Source organism: Lytechinus pictus, chromosome 9 (assembly GCF_037042905.1).
Source record: "Lytechinus pictus isolate F3 Inbred chromosome 9, Lp3.0, whole genome shotgun sequence".
Taxonomy (NCBI): Eukaryota; Metazoa; Echinodermata; class Echinoidea; order Temnopleuroida; family Toxopneustidae; genus Lytechinus; species Lytechinus pictus.
Genome location: NC_087253.1, coordinates 18,873,901 through 18,889,597, shown reverse-complemented (window position 1 = coordinate 18,889,597; position 15,697 = coordinate 18,873,901). Strand labels below are relative to the sequence as shown.

The following is a 15,697-nucleotide window of genomic DNA, read 5'->3' as shown; positions in this document are numbered from 1 at the left end:
TGATAATAACAACAACAATAATAATAATTAGGTATATTTACCAGGGTAGCCACTTCAGTTCTGATAACTGTTCTCCCAGCGGGCCCCGCTTTAATTATTATCCCGGCTTAAGGTTTTCTTCTCTCAAGAATGTAAAAAAGGACTCTTTTTAAGAATTCCTTAAATAATCCCAGTGTTTCAGATGCCATATACTAAAATACAAAAGTAAAGCTTAATTCTGCTGGAATATTAGCTCTCAATAATTACAAGAGCCAATCAGGAAGCAGAAGTCCAACTCTTGTTATGGTAGTTGGCTTTTATAGTAATTTTTTTAATAATAATAATAATAATTAGGTATATTTACCCAGGGAAGCCACTTCAGTTCTGAAAACTGTTCTCCCAGTGGGCCCCGCTTTAATTATCACCCCGGCTTAAGGTTTTCTTCTCTCAAGAATGTAAAAAAATGACTCTTTTTAAGAATTCCTTAAATAATCCCAGTGTTTCAGATACCATATAATAAAATACAAAATTAGAGCTTAATTCTGCATGAATATTAGCTCTCGATAATTGCAAGAGCCAATCAGGAAGCAGAAGTTCCACTGTTGTCATGGTAGTTGGCTTTTATAGTAACTTTTTTAAATGATAATAATAATAATAAGGTATATTTACCCAGGGAAGCCACTTCAGTTCTGAAAACTGTTCTCCCAGTGGGCCCCGCTTTAATTATCACCCCGACTTAAGGTTTTCTTCTCTCAAGAATGTAAAAAAGGACTCTTTTTAAGAATTCCTTAAATAATCCCAGTGTTTCAGATACAATATAATAAAATACAAAATTAGAGCTTAATTCTGCATTAATATTAGCTATCGATAATTGCAAGAGCCAATCAGGAAGCAGAAGTTCCACTGTTGTCATGGTAGTTGGCTTTTATATAGTAACTTTTTTAATAATTATGATACTAATTAAGTATATTTACCCAGGGAAGCCACTTCAGTTATGAAAACTGTTCTCCCAGCGGGCCCATGCTATTATTACCCGGCTTTAGCTGGGCTGCCTAGGCGCTCAAAGCTTTCTAGTAATTTCTTCCTATCGGGTACCCATTCACCTCACCTGGGTTGAGTGCGGCACAGTGTGGACAATTTCTTGCTGAAGGAAATTACGCCATGGCTGGGATTCGAACCCACGACCCTCTGTTTCAAAGTCAGAAGACTAATCATTTAATGAAATGGAGCCCAGACTGTTACTGTCATCCTTCTTCGATTCTTTCAATCTTTTTATGTCCCATACTCCTACTCAAGTAAACTAATCAATCTATATCAACTGACCACAATACAATTCGTCATCTCCTTGGGGGCACTGCGTCTGACCATCACATATCTGATCGGGGGCAAGGCATATTCTCTGGCCTTCGATCGCTTCTACGGATCGCTGCTGACAAGCATAGCTCGAATTCGGGCATTTGTATTGGTCTGGGATAAAAGAAGATAAACAAATTAGCGTTAAGAAAATCCTCGATTTTGGCATTATACACTACTCAAAAAAAGTTAAGGACCACTTTTTAAAACGTACATAAAGATTTTATACAAGGTGTTTTATTTCTGGAAATACCTCAGTACAACTGTCCTAAATGTCCTTAAACACGCTGTAATCAATTTTACGCATGGGTGGTTTCAGTTGTTGCACAATGTCTCTCGCATCACTGCACATCCTGAAAAGTGGGCCCCGAGGGGTATCAGCTACCGACATGAAGTGGTAAAAACGAATGTCTGAGTGTCTTTCAGGCAGTTCAGTAACGAGTGTGACCACCTCCTGCAGCAATAACGGCTTCACAGCGCTGTCTCATGGAGCTGATGAGGCGATTGATGTCTCTGACGTCCAGTGCATCCCATGCAGCCTCCAGAGCCACACCCAGCTGCTGCAGTCCAAGTGGATGGGCTTCGAGCTGCTCGAGACTCCTCCTCATCATGTCCCAGACGTGCTCTATCGGGTTTAAGTCCGGGGACCTCGCTGGCCACTCCATACGCTCAATCCCCTGGCCCTCAAGGAACTCGGTCACCACCCTAGCTCGGTGGGCACGGGCATTGTCATCCATGAAAATGATGTTTTGTCCCACATTTTCTGCAAATGGCACCACTATAGGTTCAAGGACCTCATCCCTGTACCTCACTCCTGTCATTGCTCCCCCTGGGACCACGTAGAGACGAGTACGGTTGGCGTAGGTGATGCCTCCCCACACCATGACGCTGCCTCCCCCATAACGGTCATGTTCTGCAATACAGGGGTCTGCAAATCTCTCTCCTGGTCGCCTCCAGACTCTCGAACGTCCATCATTGTGGTCAAGGGAAAATCTGCTCTCATCTGTGAACAGAACTCTACGCCATTGCTGTCTGGTCCATCTGACATGCTCCCGGGCCCAGTTGAGACGAATTCTTCTGTGAGCAGGGGTGAGTGGGACACACTGAGCTGGCCGTCTGGCATGCATATTGGCTCTGTGAAGTCGGTTACGGATTGTTTGAGTGGAAACAATCACTCCAGTTGCTGCAGCGAAGTCATTGTTGAGGCGGCGTGCACTGTGAAAGCGGTTGCGGAGGCTGAGATTCGTCAAGTAGCGATCATCTCTAGGGGTTGTCGAAACTGGTCGGCCACTGCGGGGTCTCTCGGAGTATAGCCCTGTCTCTCGGTGTCTTTGATTTGCTCTGCTAATGACACTGTGTGACACGCCCATCATTCTGGCTACTCTTCGCTGACTGAGGCCAGCTTCCAGCATCCCTAGGGCTCTGGCTACATCTGTTTCACTTAGGTGGTGTCTTGGCATTGCTGTTGTAGGCAAGTTGTTGATTGTACAGACTAAAGACGGAAAATGCTTTGGAAGACACTTGTCTTATGGCCCACTGCAATGATGCCAGAGACATCATGAAAGAACTGCATGTGTGAAATTGATGTCATTGTGTTTGATGGCATTCTGGACAGCTGTATCTTGGCATTGCTATTGTCAGCAAGTTGTTGATTGTAGAGACTAAAGACAGAAAATGCTTTGGAAGCCACTTTTGTACGGGCACATTGCAATGATGCAAGAGATATGAAAGAACTGCATGTGTGAAATTGATTTCATTGTGTTTGATGGCATCCTGGACAGCTGTATCTTGGCATTGCTGTTGTCAGCAATTTGTTGATTGTAGAGACTAAAGACAGAAAATGCATTTGAATCCACATTTGTACCACTTCACAATGGGCCCACTTTTCAGGATATGCAATAATGCGAGAGACATCATGCAACAACTGAAACCACCCATGTGTGAAATTGTTACAGGGTGTTTGAGGAGATTCAAGACAGCCATATTCGGGTATTTCTAGAAATACAACACCCGGTTTGAAAATTGTATACACACATTAAAAAGTGGTCCTTAACTTTTTTTGAGTAGTGTATTACATAAATAATCTCCAATGACATGTTATTTCTCGTCATAACAAGTCCTATTATGTCGTCTTGATAAAAGAATATAAACAAAATAATGTTTGGCTCATTTTGGATAAAGCATGATATTACACATCTTCAATACTATATCTATCTTTGTATGACGGCCCAATCTTGATAATGATTTTCATTATTGCTACTGATTTATCAGTAGAAATAATAGCATTTACCTGACTGGAAATTCAATAGCAACAACAGTCAGTACTAGTAAGAGAAGTAGTAGGCCCCCATTCCACAGAACGGAGACCGTTGAAAGACTACTGAAAGACTTAAAATTTGTGCAGTCTTACAGCGGTCTTCAAGATCACTGAAATTTGACATCTCTGTGGAATGGCTCAGAAAGACCCCTCAAAGAACTCTGAAAGACTGATGGATATTTCTTGTCTTACTGGTCTTAGACTAGTCCTATAGAGATATTTCAATGGTCTTTCACAGATCTTTTATACAAGTGAATGGAAAGAATTCTGAAAGATCACTTTAAGTGATCTTTCTGAATTCTTTCCATGGACTTTGCCTGGTCTTTCAGTGATCTTTGAATGATCTTTCAATGATCTCTCATGAGTCTTACAGTGATCTCCGCAAAAATCTTGAGAGTCTGTCGAAAGACCACTGAAAGACCATTTTCCTGTAAGACCGTTGTAAGACTGTTTTGAACGGTTTCAAAAAGTTTCGAGCACATGAAGACCACTGAAAGATTGGTCAGGACTCGTGTAAGACCTCAAAGACAATTGTAGGTTCATTGAGAGACCTCTGAAAGATCAACCAAAATTCATGGTCTTTCAAAAGTCTTTCAGCGGTCTTGGTCTCTGTGGAATGGGGTTTTTAAAGTAATAGAATTAACGCAACTATTACTCAATTTTTATTATTACTATCCTTGTTATAATAAATATCAAGTCTATCATGATCAACAGTGCTGTCTTCGCAATCAACATAATCACATATCTAATCAATCAATATTGTTACTGTTAGAATGTCTATGTCGACTATTTGAACTTTTCAGCCAAAAATTTGAAAAAAGTGAAACTATGTCAAGTTAAACCGTTGGACTGCTGGATCACCCGACTCCGTGAGTGACACGTAACAGAATTGCCTTATGTGCCGTTTGCAAAATCCGTTCCTTGAGTAAAGTGTATAGGGTAGTTAACCATACCATACAAACCTTGATCGCATTCCAACTCGTCCTGGCCGTTTGGGCAATCCTTGATTCCATTACAGCGCATGCGCAGTGGAATACAATACGATAACGGACATCCGAAGGTATATGGAGGGCAAACAAAGTCCGCTGACAAGAAAACAAAAATGAGAGAAGAATGAGATATAAAAGGAATTGTCAATATGATTATATTGCATGTTGAACATAATAGTGACAAAGATCTAACTATAACTATAATGTTGTAGTGCTTTTAGAAATATCATTGAGTCTAGTACTTACAACAATCTTGAAGATGTGACACATCACGGCAGCCAATGATGAACCCCAACCTGTCCACGTCATACAGACATTTCGTCTTTAGGTCAACACACTTTCCATTGTCGCATTGAAGTTCTGTTTCCGGATCGCAAGTGTAATTTGGCTCGTTATAATCTGAAATGAAAGAAGTGGTGAAATGGAAACGTATTCGCTGACAACTTAACAATCAAAATTCCGAAATGTCCATGAAATTTTATTCATAGCCTGTCATCAATTGTTATGAGAAAATATATTTTTAAAATTCATTTCATTTACTTCTCGAACCAACTACTGCTGATTTTATCTTTTTCTACTTCTGTAAGGATCACAGGAAATTTGATTTATCATGAAAACATTGAGTTTGTAATCCAGTCATACATTTATTCTTATGAACATAATCTGAATAAATTATTATTTCATCAAATTTGTGAACACATTTTTAAAAAGATATTCTCCATTTTATTAAGGGGGCCATTTCATAAAGTTGTTCGTAAGTTAAGAGTGACTTTAACAATGACCAATGATCCTTTCTTGTGGGAAATGATATTCATGTTCATCGGTGATTATTTAGCGCGTAAGAAAGGCTCACTAGTCATTCTTAGAATCCAGCCTTGGCCATAACATGTTGTGTTGAGAAGGAGAAAAATAAATTAAAGAGAATGGTGAAAGTTTGAAAGAAATTGGACAAGCAATAAGAAAGTTATAGCTGCTTCAAAATTGAGATCACTAATAGTATGTAGATTTCAAATTGGCAACTGGGTAAGTAAATTATGACAAGGGGCAAGGACAACTTTCCCATAGGCCATGAACTTAAATATCAGGGATTTGTGGTTTTCTCCTAAGTACCCATTCCCCTTGGGCAGTAATCTAAATATAACCCAGGTAATATATTGTTTAATGTCATCATGAAAAAAAAATACAATTTGAAATAAAACTTTTGGGAAAAATGACATTTTAGCCACAATATGTATTGGAGTACATGAAAGAGTAGTCCTTGCCTTACATCACCATGACATCCCATATGCGGCCAATTTGAAGTCTCCATGAGTACAGTGATTACCAATATTTACAACTTTTAAAAATTCATAACTTTCTTGTTGTTTGTCCAATATTGTTCAAGTTTTCACCTATCAACTTGTCTGATTTTTCTTTTTCTTATAAAAGCAAGTTTTTATTTGGATTGGATTCCCCTTTAACTTATGAACAGCTTTATGAAGAACCCACCAGGTAATGTCCCCATGTTCATACTTATTATTCTTATTTTAGTTCTACTGATGTATAAATGCTAGGCAGTTTGAACCACTGCAAAAACTCCGGTGTTGATTTAACACCAGCCCGGAATCTATATATGTCCACACCAGAGAAGTATTGAAACAACACCAGTTTGGAATCAAACCGATGCTGTTTTAATACAAATTGGTGTTGTATAAACAACTATCTGGTGTTAGAACAAAACGAAACTGGTGTTGTTTAACACTTGTGGACATATAAATTCCGGGCAGGTGTTAAATCAACACCTGAGTTTTTGCAGTGTATGAGTATATACTAAAGTGGCTTAGAATCATCTCCATTATTTGAAATTAATTGAAGAACTTACCGCATTTTAATTCATCTTCGTACGAGCTACCGATGCAATCAACCATCCCATCACAAACGGCGCTTTTTGGTAACATTCTCCCTGAGTAACATGGAAATAAAGAAGGCTCCTCGTCTAAGGCGACAGAGAGAGAGAGAGGGGGGGGGGGTGGAGAGTGGGATAAAGAGAGAAAGGAGGTTGATCTCATTGCTAGGCACTATGTACCTCATACACTTATTTAAATGGCCAAACCTAATTACAACCTTGAAAATGCATGATTGTTTTGTTCGCTCGCTGTGCTCGGTCACCAACATTTAGAAACACGATCATTGCATCCGGACTCAAGCTCTAAAGGTTTTTTTTTTTTTTTTTGGGGGGGGGGGGGCGGGGTATTATATCACGCCTTTGTATCGTTTTTAAGGGGAATCCTGAGCTCCGTAACACAAGGATTAATGAAGGATTAACGATCAATTGCTAAATGACTGACGAATCAAAAACATTACACGTGTTTTCAATTCAAAATGCTGACCAGGGCCCCGTAACACAAAGCTTAGCAATGGTCGTAGTACATTTTTCTACGATTAATCGCGAAGCGTTGTGTTACGGGACCCAGGTCACTTATTACCTCAGTCAATCTCATTTGTTCCACAGGGGCAGTCTTTTGCTATCTTTGTGATCGCGATACACACATATCGATCATTTGCACAGGGATTCTAGTGGGGTGTTGCACTAACTTGCGATCAATTGCAAGTCAATTTTTGGTCCCTAAATCAATCATATGTGTCGTGTACAGGATGAAGTTTTTAGTAATTTCTAATTTATGATGACTCTCCTTGTTTCATTTTGTAAATCGATTTTATTTAGATTTGAATTTACCGATTGAGGGCGTATTGCTTTTTTGTCCAGTCCTGGGAAGCGTGTCGCTTGTCAATAGTTGTTAAATTTCTTTAATTTTGTGATACGAACCCAATGACATTGAATCAGTCTCATTGTGCACACATCAACACACTAGACTCGGTCTGATTCTTGGGTTTTGTTAAGTTTCGACATATCACACGCCACATCTACAGTTCAATGTCAGCATGAGTGTCTTGAGAGTGTCATCCTCCTTTAAGTACGTCACTGCAATGGAAGGCAGCATAGATGAAGAAGCCACCTTTAATGTCAATAGCAAGTCGGAGGATTCTGTAAAGATGGACAGTGTCAAGATGCACAATGACTTTATGAACAGAGATGACATCAGGCCCGGAAGACTCTGTGAGTCAGAGGGGTAGTAGCAGGGGCGTCGATCCATTTTTCAGATTGGGGGGGGGGGGGGGCAAAATCATGAATCAATGTTCCAAAGGCGCTTGATCACACAAAACGAACAAACTCACCCACACACACATAGGCCTATATTTTATATATTAATTTTGCATATATATATATATATACATATATATGACTCATGAGAAAGAGACACATATCTCACCCTCTCCAACAATGCGAGCGCGAAGCGCGAGCTGAAATTTTTTAGTATGACATGAAAACAGGAAAAATGTACCTGTTTAGGTTTGTTTGTAGTAAATCATGAGGAGGATAGATACATGTATCTCACTAGAGAGCAAGCTGAAATTTCTTTATATTCTGACCTGAAAGCTTAATATTTTAAGCATTTTTGGTACCAATGATTAAGATTGGTATCTAGAAGAACAATTTTGATATTTCGATCTGGAAAAAAAAGACAGTTTAATGGACGCTTTTAATAAAGAACAAGATATACATAATAATAATAATAATACAAACATTTATAGGGCGCTTAATACGGGCGTTTCTAAGCGCACTGTGTTCTGAATTTAACTTTACATGGGGGAAAAAAATATTAAATGGGCATATTAACACAAGGTGTGACAAAACAAAATCATGAAAAAAGAAAAAAAAAATACTAACAGATTAAAACTGGTGTGCACCTCCAATGACCGACCCACAACTGGGATTCATTGATTGAAAAGGTATGTTTTGAGCAGGGCCTTAAACTGACTGACGGACTTGGCACTATGCATGTAAGAGGGTAACTTGTTCCAAAGAGAAGGGGCAATAGAAGAAAAAGCCCGGTCACCATATTTTGTAGAAGTGCGCGGTCCAGGAGTTAACTGCAATGTAAATGATGAACGGAGGGGTCTTGAGGAGGTGCTAGAACGTAAAGAAATGAGATCTGTGAGATATTTGGGGGATTGACCATTCAGAATTTTGTAGGTAAGGAGGAGGACTTTGAAAGATATACGATGATGTATGGGGAGCCAGTGGAGAGAACGCAGGATTGGGGTAATATGCTCAGATTTCCTACAGAGAGAGACCAGTCTAGCAGCAGAGTTTTGAACCCGTTGAAGTGGAAGTAGGTATGTACGAGGGAGGTTAGAAAATATTGCGTTACAATAATCTAGGTGACAGGAAACAAATGCATGTGTTAGTTTGGCAGTTGTGGGTCGGTCAAGTAGTTTCCTAATCTTCCCAATTTTGAAAATACCGTATGACGCAGACCTGCAAATATGCTTGATATGATGTTGAAGAGTAAGTTTATTGTCGATCATCACACCGAGGTCGCGTACCCACTCACTACCCTTCAGAGAAACATCAGAAAATATACATCCAACAAAAGATTATTGCAAATCGAAGCGGGAGTTCTTTTGAGGTTTAGAACTGAAAACGGGACATTCTATTCACCTATTTAATCATGAAAAGTATGGGTTTCACAGAAATGATGCGAGTGCGAAGCGCGAGCTGAAAATTTTTATATTCCAATCTGAAAAGCAGACATTTTGAGCACGATTTTAAATCAAAATTGAGTTGGTATCTCAATCTCGCTAGATGATTTCAGTGTAGCATTACAATCTTATTTTTTTTAGTTGCACATGCGGAATTATTGGGGGGGCAAAACTATATGTTTTCCCCCCAATATTTTCATTGGTGGGGCGATCGCCCCCCCCTGCCCCCCAGGATCGACGCATCTGGGTAGTAGCAGTACCAAGTCAGCTAGTTGGAGGCTTCGAGCTAGGGCTAGGAGAGCTGCCTTAGAAGCAGAAGTCATGGCTTTGCAAGAGCAACAAGAGCTTGAGCTTGAGGAAATCAAGTTAAAACAAAGGGAAGCTGAATTTCTTCTTAAAATGAAATTGAAGGTAGCAGAGGCAGAAGAAGCTGTTTATAAAAAAAAACAGTTAAATGTCAAGTCAAAGGGAAGACTGATCCTTTAGAACGGGACATGACTGAGGAACCTTCTAGGCTTGAAATTTCCAAGGACAATTCGACAATGCCGGCTAAGACCAAAATTACACCAACATGTGACAATTATTCAACCAAAGAAAGTGATAAGATGATGGGTAAGATGCATTCTGACATTTTCCATCACTTACAGCAAGGACAGAAACAACAATAGCAGCTGTTGGAAGCTATCACCATTTCCACTGCCAACATTATGTTCTTTGATGGTAACCCTCTGAATTTTTATGAATTCATGCGGTCATTTGACAGCGTTATTGGAAGTTTTTCATTGGACAATAACACCAAGCTACTCAAGTTATATCATCTGTGTAGTGGAGCTGCCAAAGACATCATCCATTGCTGTCTAATGATGAATCCAGATGATGGATACTTACATGCAAGAACGCTACTGACTGATTGTTTTGGAAATGCCTTCAAGATCTGTGATGCCTGGATCAAGAAGATCACAGAAGGACCAGTCATAAAAATGATCCAAAACAGCTGAGGGATTTCGCTGATCAGCTTAAGACCTGTGGAGAAACCTTGATGGCAATAGGAATGCTCCGAGAGTTAAGCTGTAGGAGTGAATTGGTAAAGATCATTGAACGTTTGCCATTTCACCTGAAGAGCTGCTGGGTACGTCATGTGAAATCCATTAGAGATATTGGAAGACAGCCTACCATCCAAGATGCAGTTGACTTTATCACTGATGCAGCAGATGAGCTCAATGATCCTGTATTTGGTGCACTTCTTACTGGAGGACCAAAGAGCGGAAGTACTGATAAAGTGAGAACCATGTCAGGTAGAGGTCAGGTGAGCGTATTTACTACTTCAGCCAATCCATCAACTCAGAACTGCATCATGTGTAATGCCAGCCATGATCTTTTTGGCTGTCAGGAGTTCAAGAACTTGAATCCTGATGACCGCTTTGATTTTGCCTTCAAGAACAGGCATGTTTCAATTGCCTCTTACCTGGCCATATTTCTTCTAGATGCAACATCAACAGAACCTGCTCTGTTAGAGGATGCGATCAAAGACACACAAAGTTCCTACATACTGGGAGAAGGATGATGACATAATCTCCACAGCGCCCTACACTTCTCAGTGCAAGTGACGCGTCTACTCAAACTGACAGCGATGTATCGTCCCATTCCAGCTGTGGCGCTATGGGGGCCGGAGTTAGCAGAATCGCTCTTCCGATAGTACCGGTCACCGTTAGTGTCCCAGGTGAAGTAGGAGGAACTATTGAGACCTTTGCCTTGCTGGATTCTGGTTCCACAAACTCATTTTGTCTACAGGAATTAACAGAGAAGATCCAGACAAAGGGAAGAACGAAGATCGTAACAGTATCTACACTAGAAGCTCCTAACCACACCATGGAATGCGAAGAAGTGAAGCTGAGTGTAAAAGGGTCTTCTTGTACATCAAGCAAGAAGATAGATGCTGAGTTCCTTACACGTCCAAGCTTGAATATCAGTGCAGTGAACATGGCCACTGAAGAAGATATCTCCAGATATCAACATCTTTCTGGTATTGATCTCCCAGTGACAACAGGAAATGAGGTAGCTTTGCTTATTGGACAGGATGTACCCGAAGCTCTGATGCCACTGGAAATCAGAGCAGGTGCTCCAGGTGAAGTCTATGCCATCAGGACAGCACTTGGGTGGACGTTAAATGAACCACTAGAAAATGGATGCAATCTACTGAATCATCGAGCTTCATCTAACTTCATTTCTGCTGCAGGAAACATACCGCTGGGAGTCGAACCTCATCAAACTTTTAAGTTTGTTGGAGTTGACAGAGATGATGATAATTGCCAACTTCCATCTCAGATGCTAACTCAGGATCTGCCAAATTACCTTCAAGTGACAAGCAGACTAGACTCCCTGAAGACTCGACTGGATAAGGATGATTGTCTACATGCTATAAACTACAAGGAAGGGCAGAAGTCTTTGCTAGAAGAATCATATGCTAAAGAGGTTCTTGATGCAGCTCCTGAGAAAGATGAAGGTCTGATAGAGCCCTTCTCCAAGATCGCGGGTATCGTCAGCAGAAGGCCCCCAACAAGAGAATCACATGAGGTCAATGATGATGAAGACGTGAATTCGAAGCTCTTACTTTTGTTAGACAGGAAGCTACAGTTGCCACCAACAGTGGCAGATCGGATGTCTCGAAGAGGACTTGGAGTTAAATGCTAGTCAAGAGAATATTTACCTCACTTGTAAAACAGGAACCTTGGTACCATCATATCACAATCTATTTATATATATTGTAGTGTGCAAAAAAAATGAATGTGTTTAGAAGCAGTCAGTTTTATGATTGAATGTTTAGCAACGCAATTTTCTCATAGTGTTACAGATGTCCTATTTTCCTAAGCCAGAAGGAAGACGTCGTTTTGATTGAACATTTTACAGTGTCATTCCTGGTGTATGAAATTATAGTTAGGAATCAGTTTCCTTTTTTGTGTCAAATGTTTACCAAAACGATGCTTTTTCAGGCAAGGAAAGTTGGAGGATCTTAACTTGGTGTTGTTAACATGGTGACGTTAAGAAGAATATTTGATATACAGTCATTGCAGTGTACGTAATGCTATTCTGGATTTGGTACTTTTCATCTGTTCTTAGGAATGCTGAAAATTATTGGTTAGTGAATGCAGTTGGTTAAAAGGTGCTCTTCATTGTGAAAATATAAAATGTTTAAGATAGGTTAAGGCCTAGTTAATCAACTGAAGTTGTGAATTTTGGTTTTTGATAAAAGAATATTTCAAAGGTACAAGTTGTTAATTGCAAATAGTTGTTAATTGCAAATAAAACAGTTGTTAATATAGGAATTCATGATGAATATAGTGAGTTTTTATGTAATTTTGATTTCGTAAAAGAATGAATTGTTATGTTCCGAAAGGCTTCTTATTTAAGGGGGCCGGGATGTCGTGTAAAAACATAGGATGAAGTTTTTAGTAATTTCTAATTTATGATGACTCTCTTTGTTTCATTTTGTAAATCGATTTTATTTAGATTTGAATTTACCGATTGAGGGCGTATTGCTTTTTTGTCCAGTCCTGGGAAGCGTGACGCTTGTCAATAGTCATAGGCGGATCCAGGAGGGGGGCCGAGGGGCCCAGCCCCCCCTATTGGCGGAGCAAAAAAAATATAAAAAAAAGGGGAAAGAAAAAAAAAAGAAAAAAGAAGGGAAGAGAGAGGAGAAAAAAGAAGGGGGAAAAAAGAGGAAGAAGACGACTGAATAAAATAAGATGAGGGGAAGACTTGGAAAATAATAAGAAAATCTTTAATGTCACTAAATAAAATTTTCGCTCGCGCTTTGCGCTCTCATTGCATTTTAGGTGATTTACATATCTTGTTTTATATGGAGTTTAAATATCAATATATAATATACAAAACATATTTCATCTCGGAAATCGAACTTTCATTAATTATTTTGTGTGATTTACAAATTGATTTTTAAAAAGTGCTCTGTAAAAATTATGGTAAGAAGTTTTATGGTCTGAATATCAACATTTTCCGTCGCGCTGCGCGCTCGCAAACTTTTGATTTATCAGGTACCTATTATTTTCGTGTATTCCATAAAGTTGTCAAAATATCCCTTTTCAGGTCCGATCGTCAAAACGTATCAGCTAGCGCTGCACGCTCGCATTTTGATTGGCGAGTTATGTATGTCTCTACAGTGCGTATCAAAAAATATCTACACTTTGAAAAAGCCCTGGGAATTAAAAAATATACAACATGTGGGTAATTTTTTCACATATAATTTTGGGTTTGGGTCTCATCTATCCAATGAATATAAAAGTTTTGACAGAATGTTACATTTGAGTGAGCACTGTCCATTTTTTGTAAAGCTCGCAGAAATCTGTTTGCGCAGAAATGCTGGTTTTCACGCTGTGTTAAGGGGATAGGGCGAAATCAAACTTACCCTGCGAAACATTTCTCAAACATTTCCCTTGCGCTTTTAGTCAATTGAAATAAAATAAATACATTCAAGCATTTTGGAACAATTTTTCCACCCAAATTGAAATTTCAACATTTAGTAAGCACAACCTTTACCCTTTTTCTGCCAGCTGGATCTGAGGACATAACTGAATTTGAACAAAAGTTTATATCAGACATCTCCAGCATTTTTTCACTAAGTTTTTATCATTTAAAGTGGGTTTACATTTCATTGTTCATTTAATACTTGTTTCTCCACACTTTTCCCAAGCTTGACAATGATTAACAAAATGAAAATCAAGCCTAAGCCGTTTCATGTAAATCACAGCTCAGTGTACATGGTGTGAAGCAAATATCGTCACGATGGCCTCGGTGTGTGGGGGAGTGGGGTGGGGCGCAATGCACTCTTCAAAGTGTTTTGGGCAAGGAAACAAGTTTAAAAAGGTAAAATATATCTTCAAATCGATTCTACTAGCTAAATTCCACATGTTCTTCATTATTAAGGTATACTTTTATTCGCATAACTATTTCAAAGTTCTGCGCAAATCATTTTTCACTAACTTTTCAAAAGTAAGTGGTGCTCACTCAAGCGGAAATATTTTTCGACAGTTATATCGTCATTTGCTTAAATGGATCTGTACCAATGTTAAAATGTGGAAAAATCTTCAGCATATTACAAATTTATCATTTTACAGAGTTTTTTCTAAGTGTAAACTTTTTTGGGATACGCATTGTATATTGATTATACAACAAATTACTTAAAATCCCCTTTTCATGACAATATATAAAAATTTTGGCTTTGCGCTCGCATTAACGGTTAATAATATATTAACTGATGCATTCTAGTTATAATTACAAAAGTGATTGAAATGTCCAGTTTTCAGGACATCATATCATCAGATTTCGCGCCCTCATTAGGCATTAATGAATACGATATTAATTCAATAATTGAATTGTCCCTTTTGCTTCATCTCGAGCTTAGCAAGAGGAATAGGAAGACAGTTTTCTTTTTCATATGATGACATGTCCTAAGGACATTATCATTATCCAGTTTCAGATCACAATATCAAAAATTTTCTGCTCGCGCTTTGTGCTCTCATTATTAATCCCCTATTACTCATTCTTTTCATGATTTACAAAACATGAATAGAGTGTCACGTTTTTAGGTCTAAATCTTGATTTTTTTTCCCGCTCACGATTCGCGCTCGCATCAATTGTTAAGTTGTATAGCTATGTTGTTCACGATTATAAAAAATGATTAAAATTTTCCATTCTTTATGTAGAAATGTCAAAAAAATTTAAGCTCGCGCTTCGCGCTCGCATGATTTGATTGTTGAAATACGTAACGTCTCCATGGCTAAGTGGCAGTCCTTAACAGGTACCTTTTTGATCAGTTCAAAACGCATATGAAAATTTTCCGCTCGCGCTTTGCACTCGCATTATTAATTTAAGGAAGATCCCCAATTACTCATCCTTTTCATGATTTACAAAAATGAATAGAGTGTCTCGTTCAGTAGGCCTAAATCTCGAAATTTCCGCTCACGCTTCGCGCTCGCATTGAATGTTTAGTTATATACCTCTTCTGTTTAAGTTACAAAAAGTGCTTAGAATTACCATTCTTCGGGTAAAAATGTCAAAAAATTTCAGCTCGAGCTTCGCTCGCATTATTTGATTTTTAAAACATGTAACGTCTTCATGGCTAACTGCATACAATCTTTAACAGGTACCTTTGCATCAGTTCAATTCTGCTCGCGCTTCGCGTTCGTAGTAATTATATAGTTGCATACTCATCTTTTACAGGATAACAAATATTGCACAGAATGTTCAAATTTTAGGAAAAATACATAAGATTTCCAAAAAAATTAGCTCGGGCTTCGCGCTCGCATTATATAAATAAGGATTATGATATCATATATTTATGTTGATTAATAAGAATAAAGCTAAAAAGCGACTATTAGGACTACCCCTTCAAAGAACAAAAAAATTATCTTCGAGCGACCGATCGGGGAAAATACGGCTGAAAAAAAATTCTGGGCCCCCC

The 15,697-nt window shown here is 38.9% G+C and overlaps 1 protein-coding gene across 1 annotated transcript in view; it reads right to left on the bottom strand.

Annotated features, from left to right (window-relative positions):
- LOC129267607 (G-protein coupled receptor GRL101-like) overlaps positions 1-15,697 on the bottom strand; it is a 43,807-nt gene that overhangs the window by 18,150 nt on the left and 9,960 nt on the right. The window contains exons 10-13 of the mRNA XM_064104861.1: positions 6,500-6,613; positions 4,885-5,037; positions 4,612-4,734; positions 1,303-1,446 (exon numbers count right to left, since the gene is read on the bottom strand). Of these exons, the coding sequence (XP_063960931.1) occupies positions 1,303-1,446; positions 4,612-4,734; positions 4,885-5,037; positions 6,500-6,613 (534 nt within the window). The remainder of the gene's footprint in view (positions 1-1,302; positions 1,447-4,611; positions 4,735-4,884; positions 5,038-6,499; positions 6,614-15,697) is intronic.